General features: G+C 38.8%; 2 protein-coding genes across 2 annotated transcripts in view; one reads left to right on the top strand and one right to left on the bottom strand.

The window, feature by feature from the left end:
* Positions 1–11,012, top strand: part of LOC143186348 (uncharacterized) — a 42,832-nt gene extending 31,820 nt beyond the window's left edge. The window contains exons 4-8 of the mRNA XM_076389980.1: positions 4,745–4,950; positions 5,530–5,731; positions 6,550–6,777; positions 7,437–7,747; positions 8,485–11,012. Of these exons, the coding sequence (XP_076246095.1) occupies positions 4,745–4,950; positions 5,530–5,731; positions 6,550–6,777; positions 7,437–7,747; positions 8,485–8,992 (1,455 nt within the window). The 3' untranslated portion in view covers positions 8,993–11,012. The remainder of the gene's footprint in view (positions 1–4,744; positions 4,951–5,529; positions 5,732–6,549; positions 6,778–7,436; positions 7,748–8,484) is intronic.
* Positions 11,013–11,179: 167 nt separating this feature from the next.
* Cluap1 (clusterin associated protein 1) lies at positions 11,180–13,125 on the bottom strand. The gene is made up of 6 exons (XM_076389995.1): positions 12,997–13,125; positions 12,720–12,916; positions 12,218–12,616; positions 11,903–12,141; positions 11,650–11,828; positions 11,180–11,567 (listed from the first exon to the last, which is right to left on the bottom strand). The coding sequence occupies exons 1-6, from the start codon at positions 13,016–13,018 to the stop codon at positions 11,296–11,298; spliced, it is 1,308 nt and encodes a 435-aa protein (XP_076246110.1). The 5' UTR covers positions 13,019–13,125; the 3' UTR covers positions 11,180–11,295.
* Positions 13,126–13,363: the final 238 nt, after the last annotated feature.

The raw sequence follows: 13,363 nt of genomic DNA, 5'->3' as shown, positions 1-13,363 counted from the left end.
GCATAGCATTACATAAATCCTGAAGACAGATTGAAAAACTGTATTCACTGTAGACCTATTAAACAAATTGATCGATTCCAATTTATTGCTGGCGTTTGAAAAATTATCAAGCAAGTCCTGCTGAATAAATTGACGTTCATGGAGTGGCCAAATGTAATTAGTTAATTACAGTTGACTGAAAATTATAATTTAACCATTGTTTCTCGCGCGATTAAAACAGTGAAGGGATTGTTAGAATAAGAGGTTAATTAGTTTATATTAATCGACGCTTGCTTTGCACGGCGGAATGTAATTAAAACGCGTCATGGTCAGTTTGGACGATTAAATAAATCTTCCTCGCTAATGAGCAGTAATCGACGTAACGACTTGTAATCAGTGGCTTTCCACTAGCTTCCATTGCACCCTTGGGTATCAAATGGTGTTATTGGCTTCCTGGGTATACTGTGAAACGAGCATATTGTACAAGGAAATTCGTGAATATGTGAAATTAAATAATCTCGAACAATCGAAGCAGCTTACATTAAGGAAAAACAGCTGGTTTATTCGAAAACAATTTGGGGAAGTCAAAAATCAAAAGCTCGCCTTTGGTACCGCACTCATACGCATAATAGACCGCTCATTCATTCACAAAGTACAGATTTATGCACCCACACAGAGATTTGAATACTTGAAAGAGGTACCATACACAAAGAACAGCCTCCCTTCTCCACAATTCATGAGACTACATCTCTCAGGTGAATTTCCTTGAAATCTTTCACAATTGACTCTCAACTACCTTTGTTCTATATGTACATTGTTATCCATTTTCGCTAAACATGCACACGTCTTCCAGAAACTAGGAGAATTTTCTTCTGGTGGTCTTAGGACATAGAACGTTATTTAAAAAGGAGGTACTTTATTATTTCAAGTTTCCAGGAATAGAGGGTGCTCAATAAGAGGTGTTAGAAATTTTAAGGATCGATTCCACAATCTAAAATAAGAGAAAAGTTAAGGATAATGAAAATGCATTTGAAGCTTTGTTTCAGAGTTATTAATTATCGAGAACGTGCCTAATGTCTGATTTGAGACCTATTCTACTAGGTTAGAGCTAGGTCAGAGCAGAGCTATTCTACTAGATTAGACACGGCAAAGTTAGTAGAATAAGCCCAGAGTCAGACACAAAAAAAATCAGTAGAATAACTTCCAAGTCAGACACATTTCACTCCAACTTCAGGCTTTCCTTGTATACTTAATAACTCTGAAACGAATCCTTAAACGCAATTTCAATCTCCTTAATTTTCGTCTAATTCTTTCATCCAGACTCACCCCTTAAAATTTCTGACACCTTTCATCGAGCACCCTCCATACTTCTTAACCCATTCAAGAAGGTTTCACCCTCCCACTGTCTTGTCCCATGTACCACAGCAATCTCTGACATCCTCTCCAGAAGCTTATCTTCGTCGACTACATTGGCCAATCCTTGCACCGAATTCCCAGCAAACAAAGCGAAGTACTTCATCCTGGAACACGGTTATGTCACACCCTCGAACACGCTGAAGTAGCTTTATTACTATTTTTCTTTCCCCAAGCCGAGAGCTCGACAGAAGCACACGCTCCTGGGTTAGCTGGAAATGATTGCCACGGGGAGAGCAAATATTTTTCCGCGGAGTGTTCGCGAAACTAAATCCGCGTTCGAGTTTCCAAAGTCAATACCTGTAAGTCGTAGAGACCACCTCGGAACTTGTTGCCGAGATACGTGCGAGCGATAACGCACGCGAGCTCTCTCAAGGGTGAATATACACGTAACAGGTGTACTCGGTGTCTCGCGACAGCAATTTTCTTCTAGCATTGCCAGAACACGGGCACGTGACGACACACGGTTGAGATATTGCGTTTTTAGATTGTTTTCAGTGCGCCACGAGAAGCTGGGGGAAATCTCTGGCCAACCTGGAACCGTTTAAATCAGGGACACAGGGTTGAAACGTGATGACGAGTAATAACTTTTAATGCGATTTTTGTGAGAGGTTTAGAGGCGAGGTAAATGCTATTTTTTTAGGTTTTAGGAAATTTCTGTCCCTGTCCAAGAGCACTATCTTCGTTCAGATCTAATGAAATAATTTTGCTCCAGTGTGAACTACTATATTCAGCTCGTCTTCCGATAAAAGAAGCACAGTCCTCTGAATTAAAATTCCAATCGGACCGACAGAAAGTCGTATTTATTTATGCCAGGAAGTGAATGTAATTCAGATGAAAGTTTATGCAGAAACGGCGGCATTTGAATAAAAATTCATCCCGCGGTGAAATGTTGCTGGCTCCTATATTGCTGTAACGCGTGCAAAATGAGAGGAGAATTTTACCGTCAGCCATAACCGAAGAATGATGATGCTATTTTTCACGCAGCCACTAGCTCGCGATCCACTCGGGCAATCGATCATTGTAAAATGAAAAAAAAAAGAGAGTACAGAGGCTATGAGAACACGCAGATGACTATTACCGCGTGTATACACGGCGAGCAGGGTTGTCTCCGAGCGTAATCCCTCGCAGAGGGGATGAAAATCCAGGAGAACCTGGAAATGAAATTTTTCTGAGATCAGCAGTTCAAAACGGTGCTCGAAAAGCTCGTATAGGATCGTCCGTACAGTAAACGTATTATCCCCTTTCTCTTTAACAGCCTCACGTTCCACTTATACCTTTGTCCCTGGTCCGACTGTTTTATTTTCGAGTGGCGAATTCTGAAGGGTCACCTCTGGGGACTTGAGAAGATATGAACGAAGGAATGAAATTCTTTTTTAGGGAAGTGTGGGTGGAAGTGTAACACCTTTCTTGCTGAAATTTGTGGACTTTTGCTATCTAGATTTCCCTATATTCTTTTTCCCCCTAGAATATTCACTGACTAAAAATTGTTTTATTAGAAATCTTGTGATCTCGAAGTTAACGAGCTTGTAGCCTGAGAAATCCATATCCAGAAACCAGCAAAGCAGTTAAAATTGAAATTCTCTTTGAGATCAGAGGACAGCTGATCTTAAAGCATTGATATCAAAGAACTCAGAGGCCCCCATTGCCAGTGTGAACCATTACGAAGTGAAACAGTAATGGGGGATTCTAGCATGTAGCGAACTCGTACAATCGCGAAGTTCAGATGATAGAATATTCATGATGCGGAAATCGAACACGCAGACATGAATAATTTCGAAACCTGAGGACTTTGCGTATCGATGGCTTGGAAGTTACAGAGAGGTCGCCAGTCTTCGGGTAAATTTCAACGAGACAACCCTATCCGAGCCCGTATTGATAAACCTTTGCAATGTAAAGTTTACACGGAGTCAAAGGTATGCAAGTCGATCCCTGATGGCTTCCGTGTTGCGAGATCCGCCCTAAATCCTGCCAGTCGATGTTCGGAGTTTCTGGGTCAGGTTTTGAATGACTTTTAGTTTCCTGAAATATGAATGACACTGATACGGCTAATTACAAGCCAAGCGTGACTCGTGCTTTCCAGGGTAATTCACCTGAAAGCTTTTTAGCGCTGGAAGAGTACTGTTTCCTGTATTTTAAAATAGGAGTGGAAGATGTGTAGAAAAATACTGTAGAAAAATTTAGTTTTAGAATTGCAGTATGAATTTTTAAAAATTGTCAAAAAAATTGAGGCAAATTATTGGGTAAAAAACCACCTTTACTTTTTCGAGTCGCGTACGAGTACAGAAGCGTATTCAGGAAAATCAATTGAGGGATGAGAAAGTAGAGACTTTGCCCTATAGAATGAGACCAAGCCCACTGTCGTATGATTTTTTTTGACAAACTGACAGCAGCTCAAAGATCGATTACTTTTTGGATCTCTGGATTATTGGGTTACTCTGTAGGTGGAAGCATACTTTTCATTTAGACTGCGATAACTCGATGAAAAAAAATCGTAGATCATTCGTTAAGGTCTCGTTCGACAGGGGAGGCTTCAGGCTTGACATCTGCTGCAAAATTAGTCCTGAAAAAAATTTTTCAAGTTCGTGATAGTCGTTTGAACTTGAAGAAGATTCAGGGAAAAACCATGTCCTCTTTCGCGGTCTGCAGCGGACTATGAAAATTTTTCTGAAAAAATTTAATTCAAGGATGATAAAATAGAGGCTTTGCTCTTTAAAATGAGACCAGGCTCACTGCCATACGATTTTTTTTGGCAAAGTCACAGAAGCTCAAATATTGACCACTTTTTGGATCCCTGGATCACCGACTGATTCTGATGCCAAAGCGTCATTTTTTATTCAGAGAGCTATAACTCGGCAAAAAAAAATCGTAGGTCACTCGCTATGGTTTCATTTGAAAGGGGAGGCTTCAGACTTAAAATCTACTATAGAATGAATCGCGAAAAAAATTCATTCCGTTCTTGAAAGTCAATTGAATTCGGAAAATATTTTTCGAAAAACAACCTTCTCTTTCACTGTCTGTAACCGAGTGAGAAAATTCTTTTCAGAAAATTCAATTCAGGGATGATAAAGTAGAGACCTTTCCCTTTAAAATGAGACCAGGCTCACTGCTGTACGATTTTTTTCCGCAAAGTTACAGAAGCTCAAATATTGTTAATTCCTCGATCCAAAATTAGCGATCCTTTAATGTGAAGTATATAATAATTAATTCTTGTACGTATAATAAAATAATGTTACAATTTCTATTAAAATCGCAGAAGAAGAGATTTCAACCTCTGATTAGATTACCTGTTGGAGGGACAGTTATTTGCGACGGATTGGGAATTATTAAACCATCTGTTTGGCTTTCACAGGCTGAAGATTATATCGGATTGAAGGGCAGCTTCGACGATCATATCGGATTATTGGTGCGTGGGGAAGACGGGGGACAGAAGACCGCGGTTCAACCGGACCCGAGAGGTTTACCAAGCTTACCACCCAACTTGGAAGCTCGTCTACCACAACTCGATCAGAGCCTGAGAATCACGCACGCCGAATGGTTGCCAGTCACGAAAACCAGGTGTGTTCACCGACTGATAAGGGCTTCTTGAATATTTATTGGTCGTAATTGTTCACACTTAATTTCGATTGACCCCTTTAGTCGGTACAAACCCTCCTACATACACGCAGAAAGAAACATTTACATTTTATCTGTGAACAGATTGAAATTTATGAATCCAGAAATCGTGACTAATCGTGACACTTTATTTAGAGCAAGGTATAATGTTCTGGATAAATGTTTTACGTAGGTACAATGTAGCTCTACTCACTTTTATGAGTTATTCAGATTATAGACCTAGCAGGTGCTAGAGTAGCTGACTTAGCACCAGATTGGATATTGAAACGTCTTCTCGAATATTCATTTTTTTATTTCTTGGAGAAGACTATTTTATATAAAACTGGAATTATGACTTGGTTAATAAGGATCCTAAGTCCTATCCTTCTTGAGTTAAGACAAAGCAGTCACCATTTTAGGAAGACAAGATATTGAAAGAATTCTTAAGTCAAAGGGGCTACCATTTTAGTAACACAGAATATTAAAAGAATTCAGGCTATTAAAAGGTCTCGAATGTTTAGCCCTCTGTTTCTTGCCCTCCAGATTCAAATTCTTCGTATACTCAGCATATTTCGACGACAGGGTTGGTGGCGCGGGCACACCAACAGGCAAAAATCAGGGCATGGTGCGCATAATAAGCGCGACGAAGACGAGAGGGCCAGAGCGTGTTTGGTGCAGATTTTGGTATCGACCAGAGAACGGGGCGAACGTTACCGCTTCCGTAACGGTGGCTGCTAAAGTGAAGGTGTGTATTAACGAAGGGAGAAAAAAAAGTGCCACCTCGCTGGTGTTGCCTCTAAAACGCGGGCAATTATTTTGTAAAAAAAAAAAAAAAAAAAAAAAAAAAACGAGTGGAAAGTGGAGAGTAACTTTGGTCGTAATGTGCCTCAGCGCATGAACTGACTTTTTACTCGACACAACATTGTTCGTTTTTTTATTTTTACTGCCTTGGACAAATTTAACCCTTTGTGTTGGGTAAATTGGAGGCAACATATTTTCCTGCTGCGCTTACACACTGCGTACGGTTTTATTTTACTTTTGGGGAGAATGTCCCTGGACATTCTAGAAATGTTTTGTTTTGATGGCAATACGTGCACGAAGTTTTATTGAACGCAGTAATGTTTTTCAAAATATTGTTTGAAGCTATTGAATGTGCTGTGTGAGAAAATATAGGGACGAAGGAAAATTGATGTATCTTTTATTGAGAATAATAGACTTATTCTGAATATGTTCCTTTAACAGAAAAAACTATAAACTCTGGCAATTTTTTAAGGGAAATGAATTTTTCTGATATTTAATTACGCTGGTAATTATAAAAGTGGTCTAAGTAAAAAATATAAAACTGTGATGAATTCAATTTTTTCGGAGTTTTAACATAGACCACTCTCATAATTATTGTCACATATTTTCACAGGAAAATATGAACACACGTATATTGCACACAATTCCTCCATACATTCTCCACTCACAGAACATTTTGTTCTAAAAAAGGGTCGCCACGTAACAGCAAACTGCAGCGTGCATTTTTAATCAAGCCAACAATGATGATTATCGTGCCGATAGGTAATCAGGGAGAACTGGAACCTGAAGTACAGTGCATGCTTCGTGATTTGCCCATTACCAAAGGAGTCACCCACGTCCGACAAGGTGCCGGAAACAGTGAGTGTCGTGGCTAGGCTGAAGGCAGCCCCAACGAATCGGATCCTCGTTCAGAACCGACCAGAGAGTAGGTCGAAGGACAAAGAGTTGTTGGCCATTTGCGTGAAACCCCTGCATTACGATTATAACAGAGTACGTTTCAAAGACCTTTCCAAGCTTTGATGTGAGACACTATAGAATGGAAGCAAGCCACGTTTGCCCTGCTCGCGATTGCTTCGCTTCAAGTCTTGAATAATTGAAGCGTTTCAGGCGATTAGGACGTAAGCCACAGTTTAAGAAAAGTCGAGATACCTATAGTACATGGAAATTGAATTATGTTCCAAGATGGGTGCAAAATATGTTACAAAAATAGTGAAAATTAGCCACCCTTTTTTACCAATAATACATTTTTATAATATGCTAAAAAAGAAATATTCTCAGTTTAATAGTGCCAAAACGTGTTATACAGCAAAAATTTACTGGCTTAAAAAGCAAATCCTTTGAAGTTGATTCTTTCAATACAATAAGCCCACTATAGCTTATGTCCTTGTTGCCAGAGCACTTCAATTGATCGAACAAAGCCACTGCAGTCTTGCTTTCTCACTCTCCCCAGCAATCTTATTTATTTAGTCGTAGATATAATTGCTCCCGATAAGGAAGCAAAGGGTTGAGGGTTGATGGTGTCGGGTCACGATAAGTTCTAGTGTCGAGTCGATAAGGGAAAGCATTGGAACGAGCGTGGATTGAAAGCGAAAACGTGGTTGTTTCTCGAGCGTGTTCTTCACTGTGTTAACCGAACGAAAATGTTGCAGGTGCTACAGCTTGTAGAGTTTATCGAGCTGCACAGGCTGCTCGGCGCTAGCCATGTGACGCTTTACAATGACACGGTTGGCGCGGAGGCCGGATGCGCTCTCAAGTACTACGAGGCCAAAGGTCTCGTTACTGTCTTACCTTGGCATCATTTGGACATGATTTCCCAGCGAGACATTCGTACGGAAGGCTTGTTCGCCGCCCTTAACGATTGCCTTTATCGATCTATGTACAAATACCAGTACGTGGCGTTGGTGGACCTTGACGAGTTCATTATACCGAGGCACAATGACACGATAATTGATCTCATAAGGTGAGCAGAGTCTCTAATATGTTGTGACACGCAACAGCGTCGCCTAGTGGGTGTTTAATTACTACCTTGGTGTTGGAGACGCGGTATCTCTTTCACAGTTGGATTAAAGGAGGAAGGGAGTATGTTTAATGGATATACTAAAGCATCGATAGTTAAAGTGTGACTCACGAGCCGCGTGTAGCTCTTGTAGCATCTACTGTGGCACCTAGGTTTTGGAAAGACTCTAATTAGACAAATTTTTAGAGGAAAAAAGCCATCTTCTCTTTCACGGTTTGTAGCCGAATGAGAAAATTTTTCTGAGAAAATTCAATTCAGGGATGAGAAAGTAGAGGCTTTGCCCTTTAAAATGAGACCAGGCTCACTTCCGTACGATTTTTTTTCGCAAAGTTACGGAAGCTCAAAGATTGGCAATTTTGTGGGTCTCTGGGTCATCGCCTCATTCTGACGCCAAAGTGTCACTTTTCATTCAGGGCGCGATAACTCAGCGAAAAAAAATCGCAGAGCACTCGCTAAGGTCTCAATCGAAAGAGGAGGCTTCAAACTTAAAATCTACTGTAAAACTAGTCCCGAAAAAAATTGTTTCAGTTCGTGACAGTCGATCAAACTTGAAGAAAATTTTGTTGAAAACCCTCTTCTCTTTCTTTCGCAAAGTAATCAAGCTTCGAGAGTAATTCAATGAGTATATCCACCCACGAAGCTTCGATCCATTTGTACTGACATTATTCAATGTTTTCCAGGTGGATGAGCAGTCGTATAAATACCAAATCCCACGGAGCATACTCCTTTCAAAACGCGTTCTTTTACCTCCAGTGGGCCGACGATCCGTTCACAACGATGAGCCGGACGCCCATCGAAGCCGGTTTAATTACATTAAGGAAAACGAGACGTAGGACGAAACTGCACCCGCACAAACAGCGCTCAAAATACGTTTGCAAGCCTCAGGATGTTGTGGAGGCTGGCAATCACTTCGTTTGGGAGTTCATTCCAGGGCACGGGACACTGAACGTCCCCTCAGATGCCGCGATTCTGCACCATTACAGGGTCTGCGAATTCGGCGGCGACGATTGTATAAAGACTCAATCGGTGGTCGATAGAACGGCCTATAAGTATAAGGGCAGATTGGCTGACAACGTTGGCAAGACCTGGGCGGATCTAAGTACCGAATGTTTGTTGCCAAAATTGGATCCGATACCAGCGATGACGCCGCGGATAAAAACGAACGTTGCGCTGAAGTCGATCAGGTAGCAAAAGACCATCGTTGATATTGTGTGGGATATTGGTAACTTCACCGGTACGCCCAAGGTAGCGAGAACCTATTTCTACAACTACGGTGGGGCATAGTTTCTCGAATGGAATCTGTTTCCGCGAGAAATTCCGCCGCGGCGGAGATTTATTGTTAAGGCTACCCGTGACACGTTTTTTCTACCTTTTGCGGTCCACGCTTGGTGAATCTTGTTCTCTGGAAATGGGGAACCCATGCCTGTCGACGAGGACAGCGGGGAAGCTGTCGTTGAGGCACGCGACGCTCATTGGAAAGCTGACGAATAATATTTTTCTACGTGAGGAGGATTCATGACCGTCCAGGAAGGTACTAGAACACTTTCCGGGTCGATCCTGCATCTCTTACGCTATGGTGCTTCTTTCACGATTTTATACGTGTATTTTACTTAACATTTGGTTCCCTTTAACGATGCTGATTGTGTAATGATTCGTTTTAATGTTTAGACACCGTGGTATTTTGTGAGATTGTTATTCCCTTTTGTTATTAGATGAATGAATGAATTAGTATTTAATGAATTAAAGCATTCATTTGAATTGTTGTGAAATATAACATTTATTTTTATAATTTGTATAAGGTGTTTTAAAGATCTTTTAAATAATCGACGGACTTTTACAAGTCGATTTCTTTGTACACTATATAGCCGCTATCTGGACAGTCTAATGTATATCATTAAGGTGTATAAGAAACTATGTGGATTAAAGATGATTAAATTTTCTATTTTTCTCAGCTGAAGTAAGTGCTTGAACGCATGATAACCAGTAATCGATTGGCCCTGTAATAAGTAAATAAGAAAGATAATTTAAGGAACACTATGATGTCTAAATATCAATGCGAATCATTTTATGTGAAACTGACTACGATATCGCAGATGTGTTTCGAAGGTGATAGAACTCAGAAAACTATGAAAAATGTAGTTTTTTAAGTTCTGTTACTTTTGAAATACATGTACGATATGTAGAGATGATGAAGCAGGGCCTACTTCCACTTTGGTCTACATTGCAGGCTATAACATGAGATTTGATATTACATTGTTGTCTTGTTAATACATTCTTTTAAACACACCTTCTAAATTCGCACAACGTATAAACAAAACATACGCATATCCATAGGATCAATACCTAGTCGTAGATTATGTATGTATAATATGTATCTAGAACAGCTAGTATTCAATCTATAGCAAACGCGTAGAATGCGTAATGTCTTAAAAAAATAAAAAATACCATTTACATCTAGCAGTTTGTAACCGATGAATTTGTTACGCTGTGAACAAATCGCTTGGTTCAACGGAGATCTCATTCACCCTTTATTTTCATCTAACGTTAGTCACTTTTAACGATTTTACACGTTGTCGACCAATACTCGCGAAAACACTTTTTATTACTCGGTGAAAGTAATTCCAAGATATTATTGTTATCAAAATGTAGCTGCATTAGAAAAGATTATTGTTAATTGTGCTCACAATCGCGAAGACGGAGGAAGCATTACTGTGTCAGCTAAATAAGAGTTACCCATCTGAGCGTTATGACAATGAATACAGGCAAACTGTTTCTATTTCTTTCATAAGATCACATTTTTTACGCGCACACACATTTATGTATATATTTATAAGTGCATATATCGGACATGTACGATCAGTGCTTTGTGTGACGAGCGCTTATGCACGTATTGAATGAGTGGAAGAACAGCTTATTACATTTTTTTGAAATTCATTGATAATTGTGTCAGGACAGTCGTCTTTCATATTTATAAACTGTCGGAAAATCTTTTGCCCTCGTGGGAAACTACATATGTACATGACTGAATATGTCCTGAAATGTCATTATGGATGAATTGTGCGTGTCTGGTATATGCAAATGTGTACGTGTATTTACGTACGCAGCGTGTAGGATAGGTAAATTACATACATGTGATCGGTGCTAAGCCACAACATCAACATGCCGTTTGGACGTGTTGAGAAAGTTAATAAATATTATACGACGACAATATGTATTTTGATTCCCTTGAAGATATATTTCATGAGTCTGGGATACACGTACAATTATAATGAATAATTGAATTTTAAATTATTTATCAAAGCTATATCGTACATGTATGTTTTAAGTATTTTTTAACACCGTTAAAATTCGTGAGAGATCAGGAGGAATGAAAAGGAATGATATTACTTTTTATTATCTGTTTACAGTTATTGTAAAAATATGCGTATACAGACGGATAATTACACTGACGGTATATTTTCAAGTTTTTGTAATTATTTTTTATAACGACGCTAAAAATCCTCATCCGAATGATCTAGTTTGCTGACTGCACGTTTCTCTTGTCCAACCTTTAGATCAAAATTCCCAATCTCTGGTCCTCCTACAGAATCTAAAATATCATCATCCTCATCGTCATCATCGAGATCGCCGTCAATCAACAAGTCACTGTCGCTATCTAGCGAACCCGCACTATCATTTGATTCTTGTATCGTTCCCCTCTGACGTCCTGACATACTACCGTAAATTCGACGCTGAGACATTTGCATTCTGGATGAACGGCCAGCTATTTTTTTTATATGTAAGTTTTTGATGTAATCTTCATATTTTCTTAAGATTGATTAAAATTAAATTGTGATTATACCTACCTGATTTTAGTCGACTACTTGGAGTTCTTTTCTCTGTGGTCTGTTTTTCTATTTCAGTGAGTGGAGGAGGAGGTTCTTGAAGACTTGCGGGTAATATAGAATCATTTCCCTCCATCATGCTTTCGAAATTGGCATCTTCAGCTCTCATCTTTTCCAGCTGCTTTCGTGTTGCTTCTTGTCTGTTATGGATTAGACGAATTATTGATTTAGAGTTGCTATAGAATTTTCTTTTTCATAATTCTATAATACTCACCTCCTTTCGAACCTTTCCTGTTCTGCCTTAGCTGCATCTTCGTACAAGTGTTCAAGATACGCAAGGTAACGAAACTTTTGTAAATAATCATCGTATAAAGACCTTAATTCTACTTCAAGTTTTTCAAATTCTTCCATAAAAGCTGGACGTACTTTCTTTAATGTCTGTAGCCTTTTCTGATTCCTGTCAAGCTCTCCCCGACGTCTTTCAATTCTTACATCTAAGTTTTGTTCTGTATCCTTAAGAATTGAGAACCGATTATACCATGTCACTTATCATAGTGTTTAGAATATAAAGCAGAAAGCTATATAATACCTTAACGTTATCAATCTGTCTCTTAGTGTCCTCAATTTCTTTACGTATGTTTTCAATAACATTTTTTAATGCTGTTTCAATCTCTGATGTATCAAACTGTCTAGCAACTCTAGAATTACGAATTTCCCGAAGGTCAACCTCACGTCCCAGCAAATCAAATAATGATGCACCAGTAACAGTCAGCTGACTAGCTAACTGCCTAGTTGATTTTAGTTCATTAATTTTATCAGAGATATCAAAATTAGCTATACTGAAATTATCATCAGAAATAATGTCACTATTATTGCTGTTACTTTGAGCATCATATAAAAGCGTAGCTATTTTTAATAATTCTTTTACTGCATATCCATCAGCTTGATATAGTTTTTTTGTATTTAACTTAACATTTGTTTTCAGAGCCTGTATTAAATTAACGAGTAAGTTATCATTTAACAAGATCACACTGATTAGTTGAAACATTTTCTTGAGCTGATTTATCTGTGATTTATCTTTCAATTATTACCATGAACTCAGCAACAGCACGTATTAACGCAATACGTCCTTCTTCAGTAATATATTCATCAGGGATATCAGCATCAGGATCGAATCTTTTTACCAGCCATATGAGAATTTCCGCAACTAATGGAAAAATCGGTGTACGAAAATTCCCAACAGAAATTAACCTGGGATAACCAAGTACTCGCATTATTTCCGTAAAATCTGTAAGCAGGTGGTAAGTTTATTATGTTTACAGAGTCATAAAATTTATTACACGCGTAAAAACTAGTTTGTTTACATACTTCTTAAGTCGCGGAATGACATTTTCTTAGCGAACACTGTTATCAATGAACCAAAACACTTTTTTCCGACTTTCACAGTTGTGTTTACATTCACGCGCAGTACGTTGCCAAGGAAACGCGTTACACGAATTCAACGTGGTTTTTCACTGAGTCATAAAAACAGACAGCGACCTTTGGAGTAGCTTTTCCTCGCGATTCCAGTTCAGAAGTGTAGTTCAACGTAGTAACATTGAAATAAATCAATTAAGTAGTTTTTTAAAACTTCAAAGATATAAAAAAGAAAAAAAATATTAGGTTGAAATTTCTGACATCAAAGTACAAATTCTAACACTGTAACTTTTGAATTACAATTCATTTATTTTAGTAG

This window comes from Calliopsis andreniformis, chromosome 2 (assembly GCF_051401765.1).
Source record: "Calliopsis andreniformis isolate RMS-2024a chromosome 2, iyCalAndr_principal, whole genome shotgun sequence".
In the NCBI taxonomy this organism is placed as follows: domain Eukaryota; kingdom Metazoa; phylum Arthropoda; class Insecta; order Hymenoptera; family Andrenidae; genus Calliopsis; species Calliopsis andreniformis.
Note: the sequence above shows the minus strand (reverse complement) of the source record. Positions and strands in the feature narration are given on the sequence as shown.

Bases quoted from the DNA above. Each gene is read 5' to 3' on its own strand.
- Cluap1 (XM_076389995.1), bottom strand. From the start codon at position 13,018: ATGTCATTCCGCGACTTAAGAA. The intron at 12,917-12,996 runs GTATGTAAACAA...ACCTGCTTACAG, and splicing joins GTCATTCCGCGACTTAAGAA to ATTTTACGGAAATAATGCGA. The intron at 12,142-12,217 runs GTATTATATAGC...TCAATTCTTAAG, and splicing joins GACAGATTGATAACGTTAAG to GATACAGAACAAAACTTAGA.